The 20,686-nt window shown below is 40.3% G+C and overlaps 1 protein-coding gene across 1 annotated transcript in view; it reads right to left on the reverse strand.

The window, feature by feature from the left end:
* Nucleotides 1-20,686, reverse strand: part of GADL1 (glutamate decarboxylase like 1) — a 143,030-nt gene that overhangs the window by 68,278 nt on the left and 54,066 nt on the right. Inside the window, exon 11 of the mRNA XM_063114873.1 lies at nucleotides 11,113-11,312. Within this exon, the coding sequence (XP_062970943.1) occupies nucleotides 11,113-11,312 (200 nt within the window). The remainder of the gene's footprint in view (nucleotides 1-11,112; nucleotides 11,313-20,686) is intronic.

A 20,686-nucleotide genomic window follows, 5' to 3' on the forward strand; every position in this document is an offset into this window, starting at 1 on the left:
AAAGCAGCTAGACACCATAACCACCACACAGATGGTCCACCAGCCACTGGAGTGCACTGACACAAGGAAAGTCGCCAGCAGCGATAAAGAAAAGAGGAGGATGTCTCTCTCCACAAAGCCCAGTCCAGAGTGACAGGAGAAGCATCTGCTCTATAGTAATATTGGGGTTCCTGATCACACCTCTCAGCATCAGACAAATCATCTAGGCAACAAATTAACAGAGTAACCATTATTTTTTCAGAAGAAGAGAAGAAATCTAGGGTAATTAGAAGGGGGAAGGGGCGGGAGAGGGTGAGGGAGTGAGATTGGAGAAGGGGCATAAAGAATAAGTATGATTTGTAGCAATATATTTGCTAGTAATATTGATTTGATCAACATATCTCAATGTTGAACCCTCAAAATATATATAGTCAATTTTGATTCAACAAAAATTTTAAAATAAATAATAAAAAATTTTTTTAAAAAGTGTTTGCCCTTACTTTCCCAGGTAAAGAGGGAGCAAGGTACTGATTAGGGCAGTGATCACTGGCCCATCAAAATCTGGTCCTTAAATCTTAAGGCCAATATATAAATTTCAAAACTAAGCTCCATTTAGATTCAGGAACATGGAAATATTGTTTCTATTGAGTCACTGCAATCCTTACTATAACATGTCAGGGGTGGGGTGAAAGGAGAGTTGCGTGGCTTTTTCTGTATTTAAAAGTCCTGGCCTAGGGCCTAGGGAAATGGATATCTTAGCTACAATAGGCTGCCAATCGTAGATGTGCACCCTGAATAGTAACACAATCATCATATGCAGCTTTGCTATGCTGGAGTTGTTATTTACAGTTATTAAACTTCTTGGAAACAAAACAATTCAAAATTGTTTGACTTGGACTTTCAAGATGGTGGTGGCTGCGGCGGCTGGCGCGGAGTAGTTGAGGTGGAAAAGGCGGCCACTGGGCCTCAGGCAGCCGGGAAACTTGTGGACCCTCCTCTTGCCATCTCTTAAGGGAGGACCGCTGCTGCTGGCCGGTCGTGGGGGGTGACCGCCACTTTGCCCTCGGCAGGAGAGGGTGCCTCATTTACAGGCAACAGCTTTCAAGTGTGGAGCAGGAAAAGAACTGTTTCTTAGCTGCAAAAGCGAGTCTCGAAACAGGGAACACGGCGCCAGGGCTGCAGTGGATGCAGACAGGATCCCGGAGGCCGGGGCCGCGCTGAAGGCGGCCAGCTGCCCTATTCAGGATTCGAGGTTTCAGGCCAGCATTAAAGAAGATTCCTGGGAGCGCCCGAGCCGCGCTGCAACTGAACAGCCCGAGGCGGCAGCGGCCGAGAACGGGAAAGGCGACAAACCAGAGGCAGAGAGTGAGCGCCCGACCTGGCAAAACCCTGTGAGTGACCCCTGGACCAGTCCTGTGGGCGGCAGACGCCCACCCGACTCCCGCCTGCATCACCAGGCCACTCACCGCCCCGGGGCTCCCTCCATTTTCCCAGGTCCAGGCAGCTCCGCCCAGCTCGGCGGCCAATGAGCCCTCCCACTTGCTTGGCCTGGCGCGGGGCTTTCCGGAGCCTGCGGGCCGGCTTCCCCTCACACTCCCTCCACGGTTCTCTGGCGGGTTGGTGGCGTGGGGCGTCCCCGGCCAGTGTTGGGAGGGCAAGGAAGTACGGGCGGGCCGACTGTCACTCCACCGCACCCTGGACTCTGGCCCCCGGTAAACTTCCTGTTACTGGGAGGCAGATACCATCTCTGCGGCCACCAGTTCGGAAAAAAGCCTAACCAATTTCTGGTTGGGAATAGTGTGGTAGGAGAGTTCCCAGGTCCGCTTGAACCTGCCGGAGAGCTGGCTACAGGCGGGCGCTAGACTCGGTTTATACCGGGGGGATACAAAGGTGAACAAATCCCAAGAAAGATCTACACAGTGCCACAAAGGCACCCAGAGCAACCGGTCGTCTGTGCCTAGCAGAAACCAGGTAGACTTCCTGGGCGAGGTGGTGCCGAGCAGGGTCTTGAAGGCCCAGCCGATAGATGAGGGTTGCAGAAGACACGCCCCAGCCCAGCACAGTGTGCACAGAGTTGGGAGACGTGCGGCCAGGGAGGCGGAGACTCGACAGAAACCACACACCCTGTGGAGTCGCCACTGCACGATTCAACAGCTTGGGCCAGAGCACACGGAACAGGGAGAAGTCCTGCACAGGAAGTGAAAGCTCAACAGCGATCACACACCCTGTGGTACGTGATCCACCAGCCCAGCAGAGTCCAAGCTGACCAGAAAGGTGGCTCCCCGGAGAAGCCCAAGACCCAAGGCAACCACACACACAAGGCACTAGAGGCCAACTGAGCCGCCACGGAGGTAGCCATACGAAATTGGCAACCACAGCAACATCCTAGTTATTCATTAGTCTCAAACCGGTGGACTGTGAAACCCCCTGCCACAATGAATAAACATCAAAAAAAAGATACCAGAAATACAAAAAATCAAGAAAGTACACCACCAAAAGTTAATAAATCTCAAACTCTAGATCCTATAGAACAAGAAGCCCTTGAAATGACTGACAAGGAATTTCGAGTGATAATTCTAAGGAAACTGAATGAGATACAAGAAAACACAGCTAGACATCATGACGAAATGAGGAAAAGTATACAGGCTCTGAAAGAGGAAATGTACAAAGAAATCAATGTCCTGAAAAAAAATGTAGCAGAACTTGCTGAACTGAAGAAGTTATTCAACGAAATAAAAAACACAATGGAGAGTTTAACCAGCAGGCTTGTCGAAGTTGAAGAGAGAACCTCTGAACTTGAAGATGGGCTGTTTGAAATAACACAAGCAGACAAAAAGAAAGAAAAAAGAATCAAGGACATGGAAGAAAATCTAAGAGAGATATCAGACAACCTTAAGCGCTCAAATATCCGAGTCATGGGTATTCCAGAAGGGGAGGAAAATGGAGATTCCATTGAAAACATATTCAACAAAATAGTGGCAGAAAACTTCCCAGGTATAGGAAAAGTCACAGATCTTCAGATCCAGGAAGCTCAACGATCTCCAAACGTATTCAACCCAAAAAGGCCTTCTCCAAGACATGTCATAGTCAAATTGGCAAAACTCAGAGACAAAGAGAGAATCTTAAAAGCTGCAAGAGAGAAGCATCAAACCACCTATAAGGGAGCCCCAATCAGGCTAACATCAGACTTTTCATCACAAACCCTAAAAGCTAGAAAGGAATGGGATGATATTTTCAAAATACTAAAAGACAAAGATTGCCAGCCAAGAATACTTTACCCTGCAAGGCTATCCTTCCAAAATGAAGGGCAAATAGTATATTTCTCAGACAAACAAAAACTGTGGGAGTTCACTACCACACGACCACCCTTACAAGAAATCCTCAAGGGAGTACTGGGTTTGGTTCCTGAAAAATAACTACCACTGCCATAAAAACCCAAGAAAAATCAAAACCCACTAGTATAATAAAAATGGCATTCATGAAGAGAAAACAAGCAAACAAAAACGCTATCTACAACCTAAGGAACCAACAAACACAGAAACCAGTCAGTAAATCAGAAAGCAAGGAACAAAAGAGACCTAAGACAACCAAACAACCAACAAAATGCTAGGAATAAATCAACACCTTTCAATAACAACTCTTAATGTAAAAGGCTTAAATTCCCCAATCAAAAGACACAGACTGGCTGACTGGATCAAAAAGGAGGACCCAACTGTATGCTGCCTACAAGAGACCCACCTCACCCATAAAGATTCACACAGACTAAGAGTGAAAGGATGGAAAAAGATTTACCATGCAAACAGAAAAGAAAAACGAGCTGGAGTAGCTATTCTTATATCTGACAAAATAGACTTTAAACTAAAAACCACAAAAAGAGACAATGAGGGACACTACTTAATGATAAAAGGACTGATCCATCAAGAAGACATAACAATCATAAATATGTACGCACCCAATGTTGGAGCAGCCAGATTTATAAAACAAACTCTATTAGACCTAAAGAAGGAAATAGGCACTAATACCATAATAGCAGGGGACCTGAACACCCCACTGTCAATATTAGACAGATCATCTAGGCAAAGAATCAGTAGAGAAACACAAGATCTAAACAAGACTCTAGACCAATTGGAATTGGCAGATATCTACAGAACATTCCACCCAACAACCTCAGAATATTCATTCTTCTCATCAGCACATGGACCATTCTCCAGGATAGATCACATTTTAGGTCACAAATCAAGTCTCAATAAATTCAAAAAAATTGCAATTATCCCATGTATCTTCTCAGACCACAATGGATTAAAACTAGAAATTGATAACAAACGAAACTCTGGAAACTATACAAACACATGGAAATTAAACAGCATTCTACTCAATGACATATGGGTCCAAGAAGAAATCAAGCAGGAAATCAAAAAATTTATTGAAACTAATGAAAACAATGATACATCATACCAAAACCTGTGGGATACTGCAAAAGCAGTATTGAGGGGGAAATTTATTGCATTAAATGTTCACTTCAGAAGAATGGAAAGATGGCAAGTGAACAACCTAACACTTCACCTTAAAGAACTAGAAAAACAAGAACAATCCAAACCTAAAGTTAGCAGATGGAAAGAAATCATTAAGATCAGAGCAGAACTAAATGAAATTGAAAACCAAAAAACAATTCAAAAGATCAACGAATCAAAAAGTTGGTTTTTTGAAAAGATAAATAAAATTGACAAACCATTAGCATGGCTAACAAAAAAAAGAAGAGAGAAGACTCAAATAACAAAAATTAGAAATGAAAAAGGTGATATTACAACTTATTCATCTGAAATACAAGGAATCATTCGAGACTACTATAAACAACTATACACCAACAAATTTGAAAATCTGGAGGAAATGGATAAATTTCTGGACACACACAAGCTCCCAAAACTGAACCATGAAGACGTAGAAAATTTGAACAGACCAATAACAATAAAGGAGATTGAAGCTGTTATCAGAAGGCTCCCAACAAAGAAAAGCCCAGGACCAGATGGATTCACAGCAGAATTTTACCAAACATTCAAAGAGGAATTGACACCGATTCTTTACAAACTATTCCAAAAGATTGAAACAGACGCAAATCTCCCAAACTCATTCTATGAAGCAAACATCATCCTGATACCAAAACCAGGTAAAGATATAACCAAAAAAGAAAACTACAGGCTGATATCCTTGATGAATATAGATGCAAAAATCCTCACTAAAATACTAGCAAACAGAATACAGCAACACATACGAAAAATTATTCATCACGATCAAGTGGGATTCATTCCAGGGATGCAAGGTTGGTTCAACATATGCAAATCAATAAATGTGATACACCATATTAATAAACTCAAACACAAGGACCATATGATCATCTGTATAGATGCTGAAAAAGCATTTGATAAAGTTCAGCACTCATTCATGACAAAGACCCTCTATAAGTTAGGTATAGAGGGAAAGTATCTCAACATAATTAAAGCCATATATACCAAACCCACAGCCAATATCATCCTGAATGGGGAAAAGCTGAAAGCTTTTCCTTTAAGAACAGGAACTAGACAAGGATGCCCACTCTCACCACTCCTATTCAACATAGTGTTGGAAGTACTAGCCAGAGCAATCAGAGAAGAGAAGGAAATAAAGGGCATCCAGATTGGAAAAGATGAAGTCAAACTGTCCCTGTTTGCAGATGACATGATCCTGTATATCGAACAGCCTAAAACCTCTACAAAAAAACTGCTGGAAGTGATAAATGATTTCAGCACAGTAGCAGGATGCAAAATCAACACACAAAAATCAGTAGCATTTCTTTTCTCCAATAGTGAACATGCAGAACGAGAAATCAGGAAAGCCTGCCCATTTACAATAGCTACCAAAAAAATAAAATACTTAGGAATTGAGTTAACCAAAGAGGTAAAAAATCTCTATAATGAGAACTACAAGCCACTGCTGAGAGAAATTAGAGAGGATACAAGAAGATGGAAAGATATCCCATGCTCTTGGATTGGAAGAATCAACATAGTGAAAATGTCCATACTACCCAAAGTGATATACAAATTCAATGCAATCCTCATCAAAATTCCAAAGATATTTTTCTCAGAAATGGAAAAAACTATCCAATCATTTATATAGAACAATAAAAGACCATGCATAGCCAAAGCAATGCTGAGCAAAAAAAATAAAGCTGGAGGCATAACACTACCTGACTTTAAGCTATACTACAAAGCTATAATAACCAAAACAGTATGGTACTGGCATAAAAACAGACACACTGACCAATGGAATAGAATAGAGAATCCAGAAATCAACCCACACACTTACTTCCATCTGATCTTTGACAAAGGCTCCAAGCCTATTCACTGGGGAAGGGACTGCCTCTTCAGCAAATGGTGCTGGGATAACTGGATATCCATATGCAGGAGAATGAAACTAGATCCATACCTCTCACCGTATACTAAAATCAACTCAAAATGGATTAAGGATTTAAATATACACCCTGAAACAATAAAACTTCTTAGAGAAAACATAGGAGAAACACTTCAGGAAATAGGACTGGACACAGACTTCATGAACACGACCCCAAAAGCATGGGTAACCAAAGGAAAAATAAACAAATGGGATTATATCAAACTAAAAAGCTTCTGCACAGCAAAAGAAACAATTAACAGAGTTCAAAGACAACCAACAGAGTGGGAGAAAATATTTGCAAAATATACATCTGACAAAGGATTAATATCCAGAATATACAAGGAACTCAAACAACTTTACAAGAAGAAAACAAGCAACCCAATTAAAAAATGGGCAAAAGAGCTAAGTAGGCATTTCTCTAAGGAAGATATACAAATGGCCAACAGACATATGAAAAAATGCTCAACATCACTCAGCATCCGGGAAATGCAAATCAAAACCACACTGAGATACCACCTAACCCCAGTTAGGATGGCTAAAATCCAAAAGACTCTGAACGATAAATGCTGGTGAGGTTGTGGAGAAAAAGGAACTCTCATACATTGTTGGTGGGACTGCAAAATGATGCAGCCTCTATGGAAAATGGTATGGAGATTCCTCAAACAACTGCAGATAGATCTACCATACGACCCAGCTATCCCACTGTTGGGAATATACCCAGAGGAATGGAAATCATCAAGTCGAAGGTATACCTGTTCCCCAATGTTCATCGCAGCACTCTTTACAATAGCCAAGAGTTGGAACCAGCCCAAATGTCCATCATCAGATGAGTGGATACGGAAAATGTGGTACATCTACACAATGGAATACTACTCAGCTATAAAAACGAATGAAATACTGCCATTTGCAACAACATGGATGGACCTTGAGAGAATTATATTAAGTGAAACAAGTCAGGCACAGAAAGAGAAATACCACATGTTCTCACTGATTGGTGGGAGCTAAAAATTAATATATAAATTCACACACACACACACACACACACACACACACACACACACACACACACACAAAACAAAACCGGGGCGGGGGGAAGAAGATATAACAACCACAATTATTTGAAGTTGATACGACAAGCAAACAGAAAGGACATTGTTGGGGGGGGAGGGGGAGGGGGGAGGGAGAAGGGAGGGAGGTTTTGGTGATGGCGAGCAATAATCAGCCACAATGTATATCGAGAAAATAAAATTTAAAAAAAAAAATTGTTTGACTTAAAAATTATAGGAGGTAGAGCCTTCCAACCAGGGATGAGAATTGTTTGTATTTGATAAACTCCAAAGCAAGTTGTCATGGGTCAGTTGCTAGCTGGGAAATGATATTCTCTCACCAGTCAGCGGTTGGAACTAATTATAGTGGCTCCCATAATCAGTGGTGTTCTAGAGCTACTTTGCAGTGGCTGATGAGAACCCATTGTTAAATATTTAGGAATGATGTAAACCACAACTGTTGGCAGCTTGCATTTAGCCATGATGGGACTATTTACACCATGGCAGTTGGCAGACACTACATCTGCTATTTTTTCTCCTCCTGAGAGCCAATTTACCAGCACAAGCAATGAGATAATATTCCAGTTTTTTCTAAAGAGCAGAACCACAAACCAATGAGTGAATTTGAAAAGAAAAAAGACATGAAAATAAAGCAATTCTGTTGCTAATTTATTATAGTTTTTAATCCTAGAGAAACTCTCTTTAAGTTTATAATTTCACATTCATTCCAAGTGACATACCTAAAATGACTCTAGTCTTTTTTGGCATTGGGATTGGAGAACAGGAAAACTTTTACCCACCCCAGGAACAGACGGTTGAATATCAAGAGTGCAAAAAGTTAAGGCAAGAAAACAATTATGAGTAACAGCATCAAAGAAGAGGGATTATTTTTCAAATATTTAAACATAGGTCACAGAGTCTGCAGTGATGCTCACTGAAATGTTAATTCAATACAATTCAACCTGACAAACATTTACAAACAGTAAGTATTTGTTGAATTGAATTGAAATGTTAACATTTTTCCTCCTGTGATATTTCTCTGCAAAAATTAGAAAGTATCCTTAGACTATAAACTAAATTCAACCCTGAAATGAATGTTAACTTCATAATAAATACAATCATCAAATATTTATATCTAGCTTTATTTCAAGACACCTGTCACTGAATTACTTAGCAGCTTAGACAAAATACTGCAGAGATTCTACCACACTTAAATAGTACATAAAAATACAAAAATGGTAACAGAGCTTCCAGGATTTTTATTTTAATTTAATGGGCAACTATGAATATTTATGGTAGACAGCTTCATTTTTCCACCACCGAGTAGCTATCTCCCTACTTCTAATAGAGGCACGATTCCCACCCAGTTTTAGCACATGCCCTGTAGGAGGAATTGACATACCATCCGGTGCCAAGAGAGGGCTTGTGACTCAAGCTGACCAATAAGTGTATCACATTTCCCTGGCAACAATTACTGGTTCAGAAATGGACATTTACCCCACTCACAAATAATTAAACTTTCCTTGGGATTGTTGAAAGAGTATCCTTTTGACCTTGATCTTGAACCTGGGAGAATACAGATCTGACACTGTTGGAAGCCACCTTCCCACAAAGGAATAAACCCTACCCGAAAGAAAGCAGAACTGAAAGATGGAGCAAGATGGAGGCCTAGTGATGTCGTTTAAGTCCCTAGATCAAGCCATTCTAGAAGGTCATCACTATACTAGTCTTATGAGTAACGTGGGCTAATAAATTACTTTTCTTTGTTTATAACACCTTGAGTTAAGGTTTCTGTTGCTTACTACCAAGAGTCCAAATACAATATTCACAGAGTTTTCGGACTACTTCTTTAACTACAATCATCAGAGCTGCTGACTTTTAAAAGTCTTCTGAAAGTGCCAAAGCCATCTCTTTACTTGTCCTGATATCCAAGTCATTTACCATTTAACTTTGCAGTTCTTCCATCAAAAGGTAGAGAGAGTACTTCCTGCATCTTGACATTGGGCTTGACCATCTGATTTGCTTTTTGGCCAATGGAATGCTAGTAGATAGAATGCAATCAGGAGTTTAAAGTGGGCTTGTGTAACTGGGCTTGCTTTCTTGAGCTTCTGTCATGGCCACCACAAGAATATGCCCCAGCTAGCCTGCTGGTCCAAGGAAAATGAAAGATTTGTGAAGAGCAGACCCAAACCCCCCAGCCACGACAGAATGAGGTACAGCTATGCTAGCCAACCTGGAACCCCTTGAGAATATATCAGTGTTGTTTTAACACACTGGGTATCAGGTAGTTTAGTACACAGAACACCCATACCACTCTCAGTATAGAAAGAGGACACTTAAAAATATCTAAGGGGACATTTCAGGTTTTTACAAGTAATATGTGAACAAGGAGTAAAGGAACAAAGACTGTCCAAACCAAAGATCACAAATTCTGATGCTGATAGTGGCCAAGCAGGTCAGAAAATAATAACTAAAACTCATTTAGCACATAGCACATGCCAGGAATCGTTCCAAGTGTTTTATATGTACCAACTCCTTTCATCTTCACAGTTACTATTTAAGATAGGTGCTACTATCATCTCCATTTTACTGGGACAAGACTGAGGTGCAGAGACATTAAGAAACTTGCCTGAGTCACATAGGTTGTAAATGAAAGAGCTAGGTTTGGAATCCATTTTGTCTGCACCTCTATACTATATATAGTAAGCAGGCTAGATAAAAAAACAAAAATATAGTAGGAAGTGGTGGGAACTGTGGTTCTCTGTAGAGCTACTCATCGTCATGTTCAGATGATTATCACCATGGGCGATTGAGGGCCTTGCCATCTTGTGAAAGAAGCAAAAAATCCAGATTTTTGAGAAATCTTCCTATTTTTAAATATTTTTAAATAGTTAAATGTTTGAACACCATTTAAGTTAACCCTATGCAGTTCAATCCCAACAAAACACATTTAAAACTAAATGTGGCCTGTCCATTTGCACCCACTGATCTAAGTTTAGCAGTTCAGTCCTAGCTGGGTGGCAAGTATCTGGCACCTGTATCACAAGAGCTTTTCTAATGTCTTTGAAAGCGGTGACAAAAGATTTCTTTCTAATGTTATTACAAGGCCAATAGACATGGTGCTTCTATGTTACCTTCTCCTTTATGTCTTTACTCTGTCCTCACATTCTCACATTTCAGGTCCTTAACATCACATCCAGACTTTTGGATCTCCTCACATCCAGAGATTGGGGCCTGGTGCTCCTTTGCCTGGACCATTCTCTTCTTCTGATCATTAGGTGTCAGTTGAATGTCACTTCCACCAATAAGCCCTGCCAATGGCTCTGAAGAACACACTGGGGTACCCCCCTGAGTGCTCTTGGAGTACCATGTACCTCCTCTTACCAAAAAGGAGGGTCACTTGTACTTTCTCTGCTTTCTCACCTAAATGTATCTCTCAGTAGACTAGGATCTTGAAGGGCAGGTGGTAGGACTGCTCTGTCTCAATTCCTAACAAACAGTAGGTACTGAAGAAATGTTTACTGGGTGAAAGAAAGAAAGCACAAATAAAAGGACATGTACAGACCTTGCAAATGTCATTTTCATTGGGTTTTCCTATTGCAGACATACACAGACACACGCGCATGCATGAGCACGCACACACACACACAGAGACAAGTACCTAGATAAAGCAAGAGCACGATTAACTCTTTCCTCAAGGCCTAATGTACCCAGGGCCTTCCAGGTCATCCAGAACTTGAACGCATCTGCTCTCCTGCTACATTGGATAGATTTGTCTCCTGTGTCGTAGCTGACATCATAGAATTTATCCTGCTGGAAGAGGTAAGATGCCTTGGCAGAGTAGCATTTCTTAAGAAGGTCCTTCGGGGGGAAAAAAAAAAACAAGAAGGAAAAGATTACCAGATTGACCATTTTTACAATGCATTTGATTTTGAAAGCACGCATACAACCTGCATGATATTCTATACTTGTGCCAAAGGTATGTCTCACTTTATGACTGCCCTGTGTCGAACACATCGATGTGCATTAACACAGATTACCCATCGTGTTTCCAAAAAACCCTCAGAGTTCGCAGTGCTAGAATCCATCTTCACAATTTCACTGATGAGTATTGAGAAGCTGAGAAGACCATGTCATCATCTCTACAACATCAAGATAGGCCAGTTTCTCAAGATGAATAAATTCGTCTGTAACTCACTCAAAGGTCCACATTGGGGGGAAAGAAAAGCCTGACATATTGCATATACTTTTATACAATTACATAGACAAAAAAACTAAGCTTTAAAATACTTTTCAACTAATATCTGTACTGAAAAGGCCAGACATGACAGTAACCCAGGGATAAAAACCCAAGGAAAGATCTATGGGAAAGTTAAACAAGAGCCAATAAGTTTTCACTACCACAAATACATAAGCTTCTAATTTGGTATATCTTCCAAAATTTAACAATGCAAAACTGCCAGGGCTGTACAAGAAGCTACAAAGAAACTCCCCAGTAGATACAGGGGTCCTGGAAAATGCTTCCTTCTGATGACAAAATGTTTTAAATGTATTCATTTGACTGATGAGCTTCTTCTTAAAGAATGAAAAGAAAATCTCAAGGTATTACCTTCCAAATGAAAGTACAAATTTGCTGCCTTAATAGCAGCATTGTCTTATGTGAACACTAATCTTGATCTAAATGTGTTCCATTGCTAATTTTATACAGGGTAAAACATTACATACCAAAGACAATCAAGAATTCCAAAATCCCACTCCTCCAGTCCCCACAATAATCTGAGTATAAAATAATAATCAATCCTTGTAAGCCTTCAGTCTGGCTCTGATGGATATTCTTGGCGACACAGGAAAAGAGTAGATTTAGTGTTCAGGTTATTAAACACTAAAGTAGAAAAAGCCTCTTTCTCTTAAATCTTTACTTTGAATTTATCAGTAATCTTTCAGTTGATCACAGCTACCACCACCACATCTCCCTTCCCTCAAAGGTCAGGAAATTTGGTTATAGTTTCCATAGCAACTACAGTCTGACCATGTATTATAACACTAAAAGGTCACTGCAAATATTTTAAAGACAAAGCATGCACACACATTTACAACACAAGCATACACACTCATATTTGCACCATGATTATAAATTTACTTTCACTAACTGTGAAAGATTTTTTAAAAAAATCCCCAAAGCAAATGAACTTTGGACATGTCTTGAGCAAGTTTCAGAGGCTTACACTAGTGACTGGAAGAAAAAGGGGGCTCATCCGTTATCAGAAGACAAATTGCATCCTCATAGGCAAAGGGAGAAGAGCAGAGCCAGGAAAGCATATAGCAGAATGAGCGATTGTCCTGCAGTCATGACACAGTTAATTTCACTGCACTGAAAGATCCTCCTGCCTCGGGAAGGTTTCATAAAGAACAACTGGAGGCTTGGGATTTAGTTTATCGAAAATAAATGAAAACTTTTCCCCGAAAGTTCCTACTTTGCATTTTAGTTTATATGCTTGTATTAAAATGGATGAGTTGTCTTTCAGTTTTAAGATACACATCAACTAAGAGAAGATGCTCAGATCTCCAGAGAAAGTATTTTGGAATAAGTACCATAAAAGTTAACATTTTTGAAAAAAACAATTAGTTATTATTGTGCTATCAAAGAGAAGGACCATGTTGATCTTGCTCATTTTCATACTTTTAATCCTAGCAGAACAATAAATACTAGTCACCCGAATCTCAGAGATAAGCATCCAATGAGAACACTAACTGCTCTGTACTGTGATATCAGCTCACACTGTTCTCAAGGTTAGTAGACACTCTATTAGCACATGCACAGAGGCAAATGAAAGGAGCTTAAGCAAAAGGGGGGATTTTTATGGGCTCATACATTTGAAAATCTAGTCATATTAATCTTCAGGCACAGTTGGATCCAGAATTAACTGATATTCATTATCAGGAATCTGTCTTTTCCTCTTGTCCTATTGTCCTCTGTATTGGCTTTATTCCCTAAGCAGAGAGCTAGCAGGAAGGACCTGTGAGCACGGAGAGAGGCTCTGTTTGGAGAGAGATGGGAAATGGAGAAGAAACAGCTTCTGCAGGTGATGTTAATGACGAAGATTCTCTCCTTGACTAAACTTTAGTTAGGCTCCTCTAAGCCTTCATTTTGGCACCCATTCTTCTTGGGGGCTCCACTGCCCAACAATATCTGATCCCCCTTGATATCTGATCAAATTCTTCATCCCTTATCCTTGATATCTGATTATTCCGGCCTGCGTTCAGCAAGAATCACATTAGATCTTTTTAATCTGTGTCCCCCTTTTATTCCTAATGTTTCTTAGTGGTTTTCCATCCACTGACCCCCACCCTGCTCCTTGGCTATAAATCCCCACGTGTCCATACTGTATTCAGAATTGAGCCCAGTTCTATACTGATGTATCTTGTCCCCTATTGCAGTAATTCCCTGAACAAATTCTGTTTTTACCCTGTAACTACTCTCCGACTCTGGTTTTCCTTAACATTATCGAAGCAGAGAGAAACCCCTGGCCTTGCAATTTCAGTCTATTATCTGAACCTTCTGCTGGCCAAACCTATCAGGAAGCTAATTGGCAAGGGAGTCTGGAAAATGTGGCTTTTAGGAGTCAGGCCCCTTTGCAGAGTAAAGCAGAGGAAAGTGAAGAATGGATTATTTAGTAAGGAGAAATAGGCAAATGATAAGCACACTGCATGAGTACAGAAACCACAACTTTCATTTTCCCTCTTTGAGTTCATAACACCTAACCCAGCACGTAATAATAATAATGACTGGAGCTAACATTTATTGGACTCTTACTATTTGCTAGGCACTGTGCATGTATGAACTCATTTAAATCTTATAACAACCCAGTGAGATTAGTTCTATTATTTTCATCAACTCCACTATACAGGTTTTGCAACACAGTCAATTAATTACCTAAGATCAAGTAGCTACTAGGTGGTAGGGCTGGGTTTCAAACCAAGGCTGCTTGAATTTGGGATCCAAACTCTTAACTCATTACACTCTACTGCATCAACAGTTGGCACTTAATCATGTGTAGAAAAGTGTGCTCCAAGAACACTCACTAAAAATTTTTGGAGAGGTTGGTTAAAACAAAAATGGAAGCAGAGAGCACATTCAACCATAGGTCAAAACAACTAAGATCCTGTTTCAAACCCTTACTTTTTTCCTGTAAATATGACTTCTGGTTTTACTAGTGGTAACATCTTCTTTAAAAAGCATTTTGAGATTTTTCTGAACTTGTGACTCTGGTGATATTTAAAGATATTACTAAAAACACATAATGAATCAGTAGGTTGCATATTCTCCTTGTCAAGATAAGCCAAACCATCTTTGATTTCCATAGGCCAGATCAGATTCTGCAGTCTCTTTTCCAGAAGTAAATGACCACATGGGCCTACTTTATGTCAGGATTCTGTACTCCACAAAGACTTTCATATTTCCTCACTGCTTGCAATCATGTTTTCAGCTTACCAAGCAAAAGCTACCAAAAACTATTCTCATAATGCTCTTCCCATATTCTGTTCATTATTTACATGCAAAAAATTTTTCTAAACTAAATGCCTTAGGAAATGGGCATATTAATCATCTTTGTTCTGATTAATTAATTCCAAAATTAAATTATTTATTGAGGACCTATCATATAACAAGCACTATGATGCCAGGAGCCTGGGCTTACAACCCCATGGAAGTGCTAATAGGTTAATATTCGTTGATTAAATGTGCAAAATCAAATTTAATTTGCAAACAGAAGAAAGGCTTCGTTGTAATCTAAAATATAAAAGTAAACTTTAAAAAATATTATGCCATCTGATATGGGCTTTATTTATTTGTGGAGGAAACATTCTGTGTGCCTAACATATGCCAAAAGGTGTGCTAGGCACTGGTCATGTAATGGTAAATAAGAAAGTCACTATCTTTAAGAAGTTTCAGATGAGGATAGGGACTAAAAAACAGGGAATCACAGTGCAACGCTGGAATAGGAGGAAGAACAAGGTTTTACAGAGCACAAAGTAGGGTCATATTTCACTGTTTTAGAGACCTTAGATAGGGTGTTTCAGAAGATGAAATACGTCAGCTGAGAGCTGAAAGATGAGGAGCAGCTGGATAGGAGAAGAGAGGATAGAATTAATTCAGTATAACTGGAGCTAATTAATGAGGTAGAGCATAGCTAGAGAGTGCAGCCTGGGAAGGTAAAAAGTAGCCAAGCCACCAACAATTTTAAATGCTACAATAAGAATGATTTGCCATGGAACCTCTAAAGTCTTATACAGATATTACAATTTAAACTTCATTACCGATCTAGCAGAATAAAGTAAGATTGAGCAGATGTACATTCTGCTTTTGATTTAGTCACTTGGTGTCAGAACTCAAAGCAAGTCACTTAACATATTGGGTTTCATTTTTTTCAAGAACCCCAGGTAATGATGATACTGGTTCTACCACCATACATTAATACTGCAAAAATCTAATGAACTAATATTAATTGAAAACACCCCTAAGTCATTGGTCAAAATTCTACCCACCACACTTTTCTCTGCTGCATATTCCTGTACCCTCGAACCCTCCCTGCAGTCACTACCCGTTCTTACTTTGGTTTACTTATTTCCCCAGGCAAGCTGCAGAACAGGAGATCAGCTCTCGATTTCTTCACCGTTTATGAAATAAGCATATTAAAACACTTACCCACCTTTCCTTTTTAATGAAATGTTTGTGCCAGTTATAGAGTTATAGCAATAGACCAAGTTGACAGAATACTTTAAGGCTATTATGAGAAAGCTTAGAGCAATAGGAAGAATTATCCATGGTCTTCATTCCCCAAATGGAGCTGAGCCTGACCTTACTTAAGCTCCCATACTTGAAGGCCTTCTTAGATGCTGTGGGCCTTCTCAAGTCTCAGCATGGTTTGAATTGAAGACACCAAAGAAATCATGCAAAATGAGGGTGGGCCAGTATATACGCTAGGTGAACTTAGGGCTAAGGAGCCATCAAATGGCCAGGTGTAATATGTCCAGTTGCCTTTCAGTTTCCTTATGCAGAGAGGGGAAAATGGTTATGGTGACTGACTGCTGAGTAGTTGATGGAGGATGGAGGAAAGAGAATAAGTAGAAATTAATAAAGTCAGTATTATGTTCCCCAAAAGAAAGCAAATCAGGCTGAACCACGGAAAAGGTCAGAGTATTAGGTTGAGTCATAAATAGCCTGGGAAGGGAGAGAGGGAGGGAGGGAGGGAGGGTGGGTGAGTGGAAGGAAGGAAGGAAGGAAGGAAGGAAGGAAGGAGAGAGAAAGGAGGAGGAAACAAAGAATGAATGGACAATATGAGGATATTATTCCAAGGTGAGATTTCAAGTATCAGCCCAAGGCATCTGTACATATAGATGTGCTTGAAATCAGCAGACCATTTCCTTTTTTCAACACACTAATACTGCAATACCACATCACCTTCAGGAATCTTGCCAATTTTGTCTAAATAGACATTGATGTATGAAATGGGAAAGTGGGAATATAACCCTCTATCTTCAATTCTCCAAATGCATATCACCCACTACTGTTGTCTTTCTCTGTGTTTTTCCTTATCACAAATGTTCCCTCTTTCTGGCTTTCAATGTATAGGACACTTTATAAGTCCTACAGTAGGAATGAGAGCTGGTCGTCAAAATCACTTGCAACATGACAATCTTTGCATTTATTTTCACCTCACTCACCTGTCTCTGTTCTTCTGTGTAACTTCTACCTGACCTTCCTAGCCTCATGCACGGCTGTTGACTGATGGTGGGGTGTGTGTTTCATATACTCTGTTGCAAGGTCTGTTGACTTATTATTGGGAATCCGCTTTCAACTCTAACCAGCCAGGCCTTGTCTTCCTGAGGCTCCATTCACAGTATCCCTGCATTTTGTTCCATGATGTTCACCTGCAATCCAAAGCAGGTATGCTTTCATTGGTGGATTTTTAAGATAGATATCTTTCATTTTTCTTATAACATTTCTTTGATTATTTTTGGATTTACATAATTGATTTTTTCTGTTGTAGCTTTTTCATTCTCTGTAGAAATAGAAAATAGTTAAAATCATATGGCGTTGCACCCAGCTTGAAAAAAAGTGTTTTCTGGCTTTTCTTTGGTGGGGGGGTGGTGGTGGTGACGAAAGCCACACATCTGAGTTCATATTTTTTTTTAACTACCCACCAGATTGAGTTCATATTTGTCTTCTTCTCTGCAATGTGAAAGGCTAATTTCAGACACATTGGCTGCTTCAGGGTCTGTAAGAGGTCATATCCCGATGTACAGGCTTCTAATACCAGTTCTGAATAACTTTTTTAATCATTTGATTAATCTCTTTCCCACTCCATCCAAGCAGTTTTCAACCAATGGTATCACCTCTGGTCAACCTCTGCTTATGTCTTCAGTTAATTCTCACTCTCCTCCTTTCCCTCATTGCTTGTATTTTCTGCAAGATGTTAGGTACACAGCTTGCTGATGCTTACAGTGTATGTGCTTGAATTTCTGAAGAACTGGTGAACAGTCTGCTTTGCTCTCTTCTGCTTCATAGTGACATATTTGAGCTTCTTGCCCTGCCATTTCGACATCTCCTTTTGTAAAATTCATGTCAGCCTCCACTGTCTGAAAATCCTGCTGTTCCGTCAGCCCTCTTTGCAAACTGGCTCAATGGTCTGCCTGATTCAAGCTGTTTCCAGGAAATTTCTGGATGTTGTGTGCTACTTTCCAACAAAATGTAATCTGCTCTCCTGTTTCAGTTAATTGACATAATACTTGTTATGTTACAGTAATCTGTGAAGGTATATTCTTTGAGAAAGTGCCTTCATTTCATTCATGATACTATGAAACAAAAGTTTTACATGATAGATTCTTGTACTTGTCTTCCACCTTTCACCTTCAGGTTGATATTCTTTGGAAATTCCTTAGGTTGCTCTGCATAGCTGAGTTCAGTCTCTCTTTTCCTTAACGCATTCAATGTATTTTTAAAAATCATCATTATCCCACTGTGTGTGCTGTTTTGAGTTATCAAACAGATCCTACAGCCCTGTGCCTCAGCTCAAGGCAGGAAGGGGCAGGAAGGGGCACTCCACGTGCGATGGGCACAACCCCTCAGGTCCCTTCTGGTGACCCCCTAGCTGAAGAAGGTCAAGTCCTCCCCCCGGCCAAAGCCTCCTCTGGCCAAAGCCTCCCCAGGTTTGCCTCCCTCTGCATTTGTCTCCCAGATACTCTTCCTCGCAGTCACTCCACAGCAGCTCATGGCAAAATGCGGGAAGAAACAGCAACCTTCAGCGCATGCGTGTCTACATTCAGAAATGAAAGGCAAGAGGAGAGGGGGAGGGGAAGGGGGGAGGGGAGAGGGGGAAGGCGAGGTGAAGGGGGAAGAGGAGTAGGGGAGGCTAAGGGGGGAGGGGAGGGGGAGGGGAACGGGAGAGGGGAAGGGGAGGAGGGGGAGGGGAGGGAAGGGGGAAGAGGGGAAGGGGAGGGGAGGGGGAGGGGGAAGAGGGGAAGGGGAGGGGAGGGGGAGGGGAGGGGAAGGGGAGGGGAAGGGGAGGGGAGGTGTGTCTCAAGGGCAGGGCCAGCGAGGCCTGGGAACACACCACCTTTCTTCACGGGGGTTTATTCTTTAGCAGCATATGAACTGCTAGGAGATCATATGCGCTGAATCACTGCGACGTTATCTGTAAAAACCACTGATTATCCTGGAATATTTGCTCACACTGTTAACACCAAAGCCCCCCTTCTTCTTCCAGAAAGCCTCCTGGAAGAATCCATACACTTCTGTTAAGTTCCAGGCCTGCAAACCCAATAGGGATTTTCAGAGAACTGATAGAGTACTTTAGTGCAAGACCTGAGATCCTATATTTTCTCCTTAAGTGTAAATCTTCCTTAAACACCCCTAAGTAAGGGTTAGAATGAGCTGATTTGAAAATGAAGAGACTGAGCTAAAAGATATTTTTAAGAAATGCAATTTAATAATTTTCAACTGTGACACTGCCCATAGGAGAGAGGAAAGTTGGACTCAGTGTCTTAGGGAATGTGTAAGTGTTTCTATAAATAGGTAAGAGACATTTGATAGTGCAGAGATCACTTGGCATGTCCTACAAGCATTTAAAAATAGTACAATTGGGCTTCTCAGGACAGATGGAGATTTTCTGATTTTCCCCAGGCAACTAGCAGCACACCTTCTTTGTTAAAGATAATCTAAAACAGTGTTTTTCAAACTTTGACTACAATCCACAGCAAGAAATTATTTTTAAATAGTTATACAGTATTTACCCTAATATACATGAAATTGAAACAAAAGTTTCATGGAATAGTACACATCATTACTACTATTGTATGGAATGCATACTGATGTTTTCTATTCCATTCTAGTCTGTTCTATTCATTAAAAGGGAAAAATAAAAACCTGGTATGACTTGTAATTGAGTATGTAACTCAAGACCAATTAGTACTCTTAATCCTGGATAATATTTCTTGAAGAGTTCTTTAAAAACAAACAAAAACACACACAAAAACAAATAAACCAATGCAGGGTTCTTAGTTCAGACAAAAAAAATCAGAATTTCTTGTGCAGGGATAGGCAATGTTATTTTTTTCAAAGCTTTCCCAGGTGCAGCCAGGATTGAGAACCACTGCTCTGGTGGGTCTTAACCTCACTTTGAAAAATCCTGATCTGGAAGTTTCAGCCAGCATTACATTCATGTTGGGACTAGAGAAGTCTGAAGTGTTGAGTTTTTAAGAGAACGTATAAACCGCAGTGATTATCTGACTTCTTTTTGTGCTATGAATGCCCATTATCCAAGTATTATTTGTGTGTGAATACAAGTGAAAAATGGCTTCATTCCATGCACCCAAATAAAGAAAATATGGGTTGGATATGGATCACACCAGAGTCTTAATCAAAGGACAAAAAAAGTTCCAAGCTGTAAAACATATGTCCTTGGATTATGGCATAGGTGGAATGTGGAAATGAAACCAGGAACCCTAATCTATTCAACTTTTTGATTTGCTGTTTTTGTGACATGGGGAAAAAATCATTTGTTTTCAGAAACTAATCATATCAAACAGCTATGAGGAAACTTTGCTTGCTTAACTCTGCTGGAATTGTGGTCCTTGCTTTTTCTGCATTACTTCCAACTATGAGTTTCTGTTATTCTATCTGATATATATTTATTTACACCCTACTTTGTTGCAAAAGAGATTTAAGGCAGCTTAGA

The sequence above is a fragment of the Cynocephalus volans genome, chromosome 11, assembly GCF_027409185.1.
Source record: "Cynocephalus volans isolate mCynVol1 chromosome 11, mCynVol1.pri, whole genome shotgun sequence".
Lineage (NCBI taxonomy): Eukaryota > Metazoa > Chordata > Mammalia > Dermoptera > Cynocephalidae > Cynocephalus > Cynocephalus volans.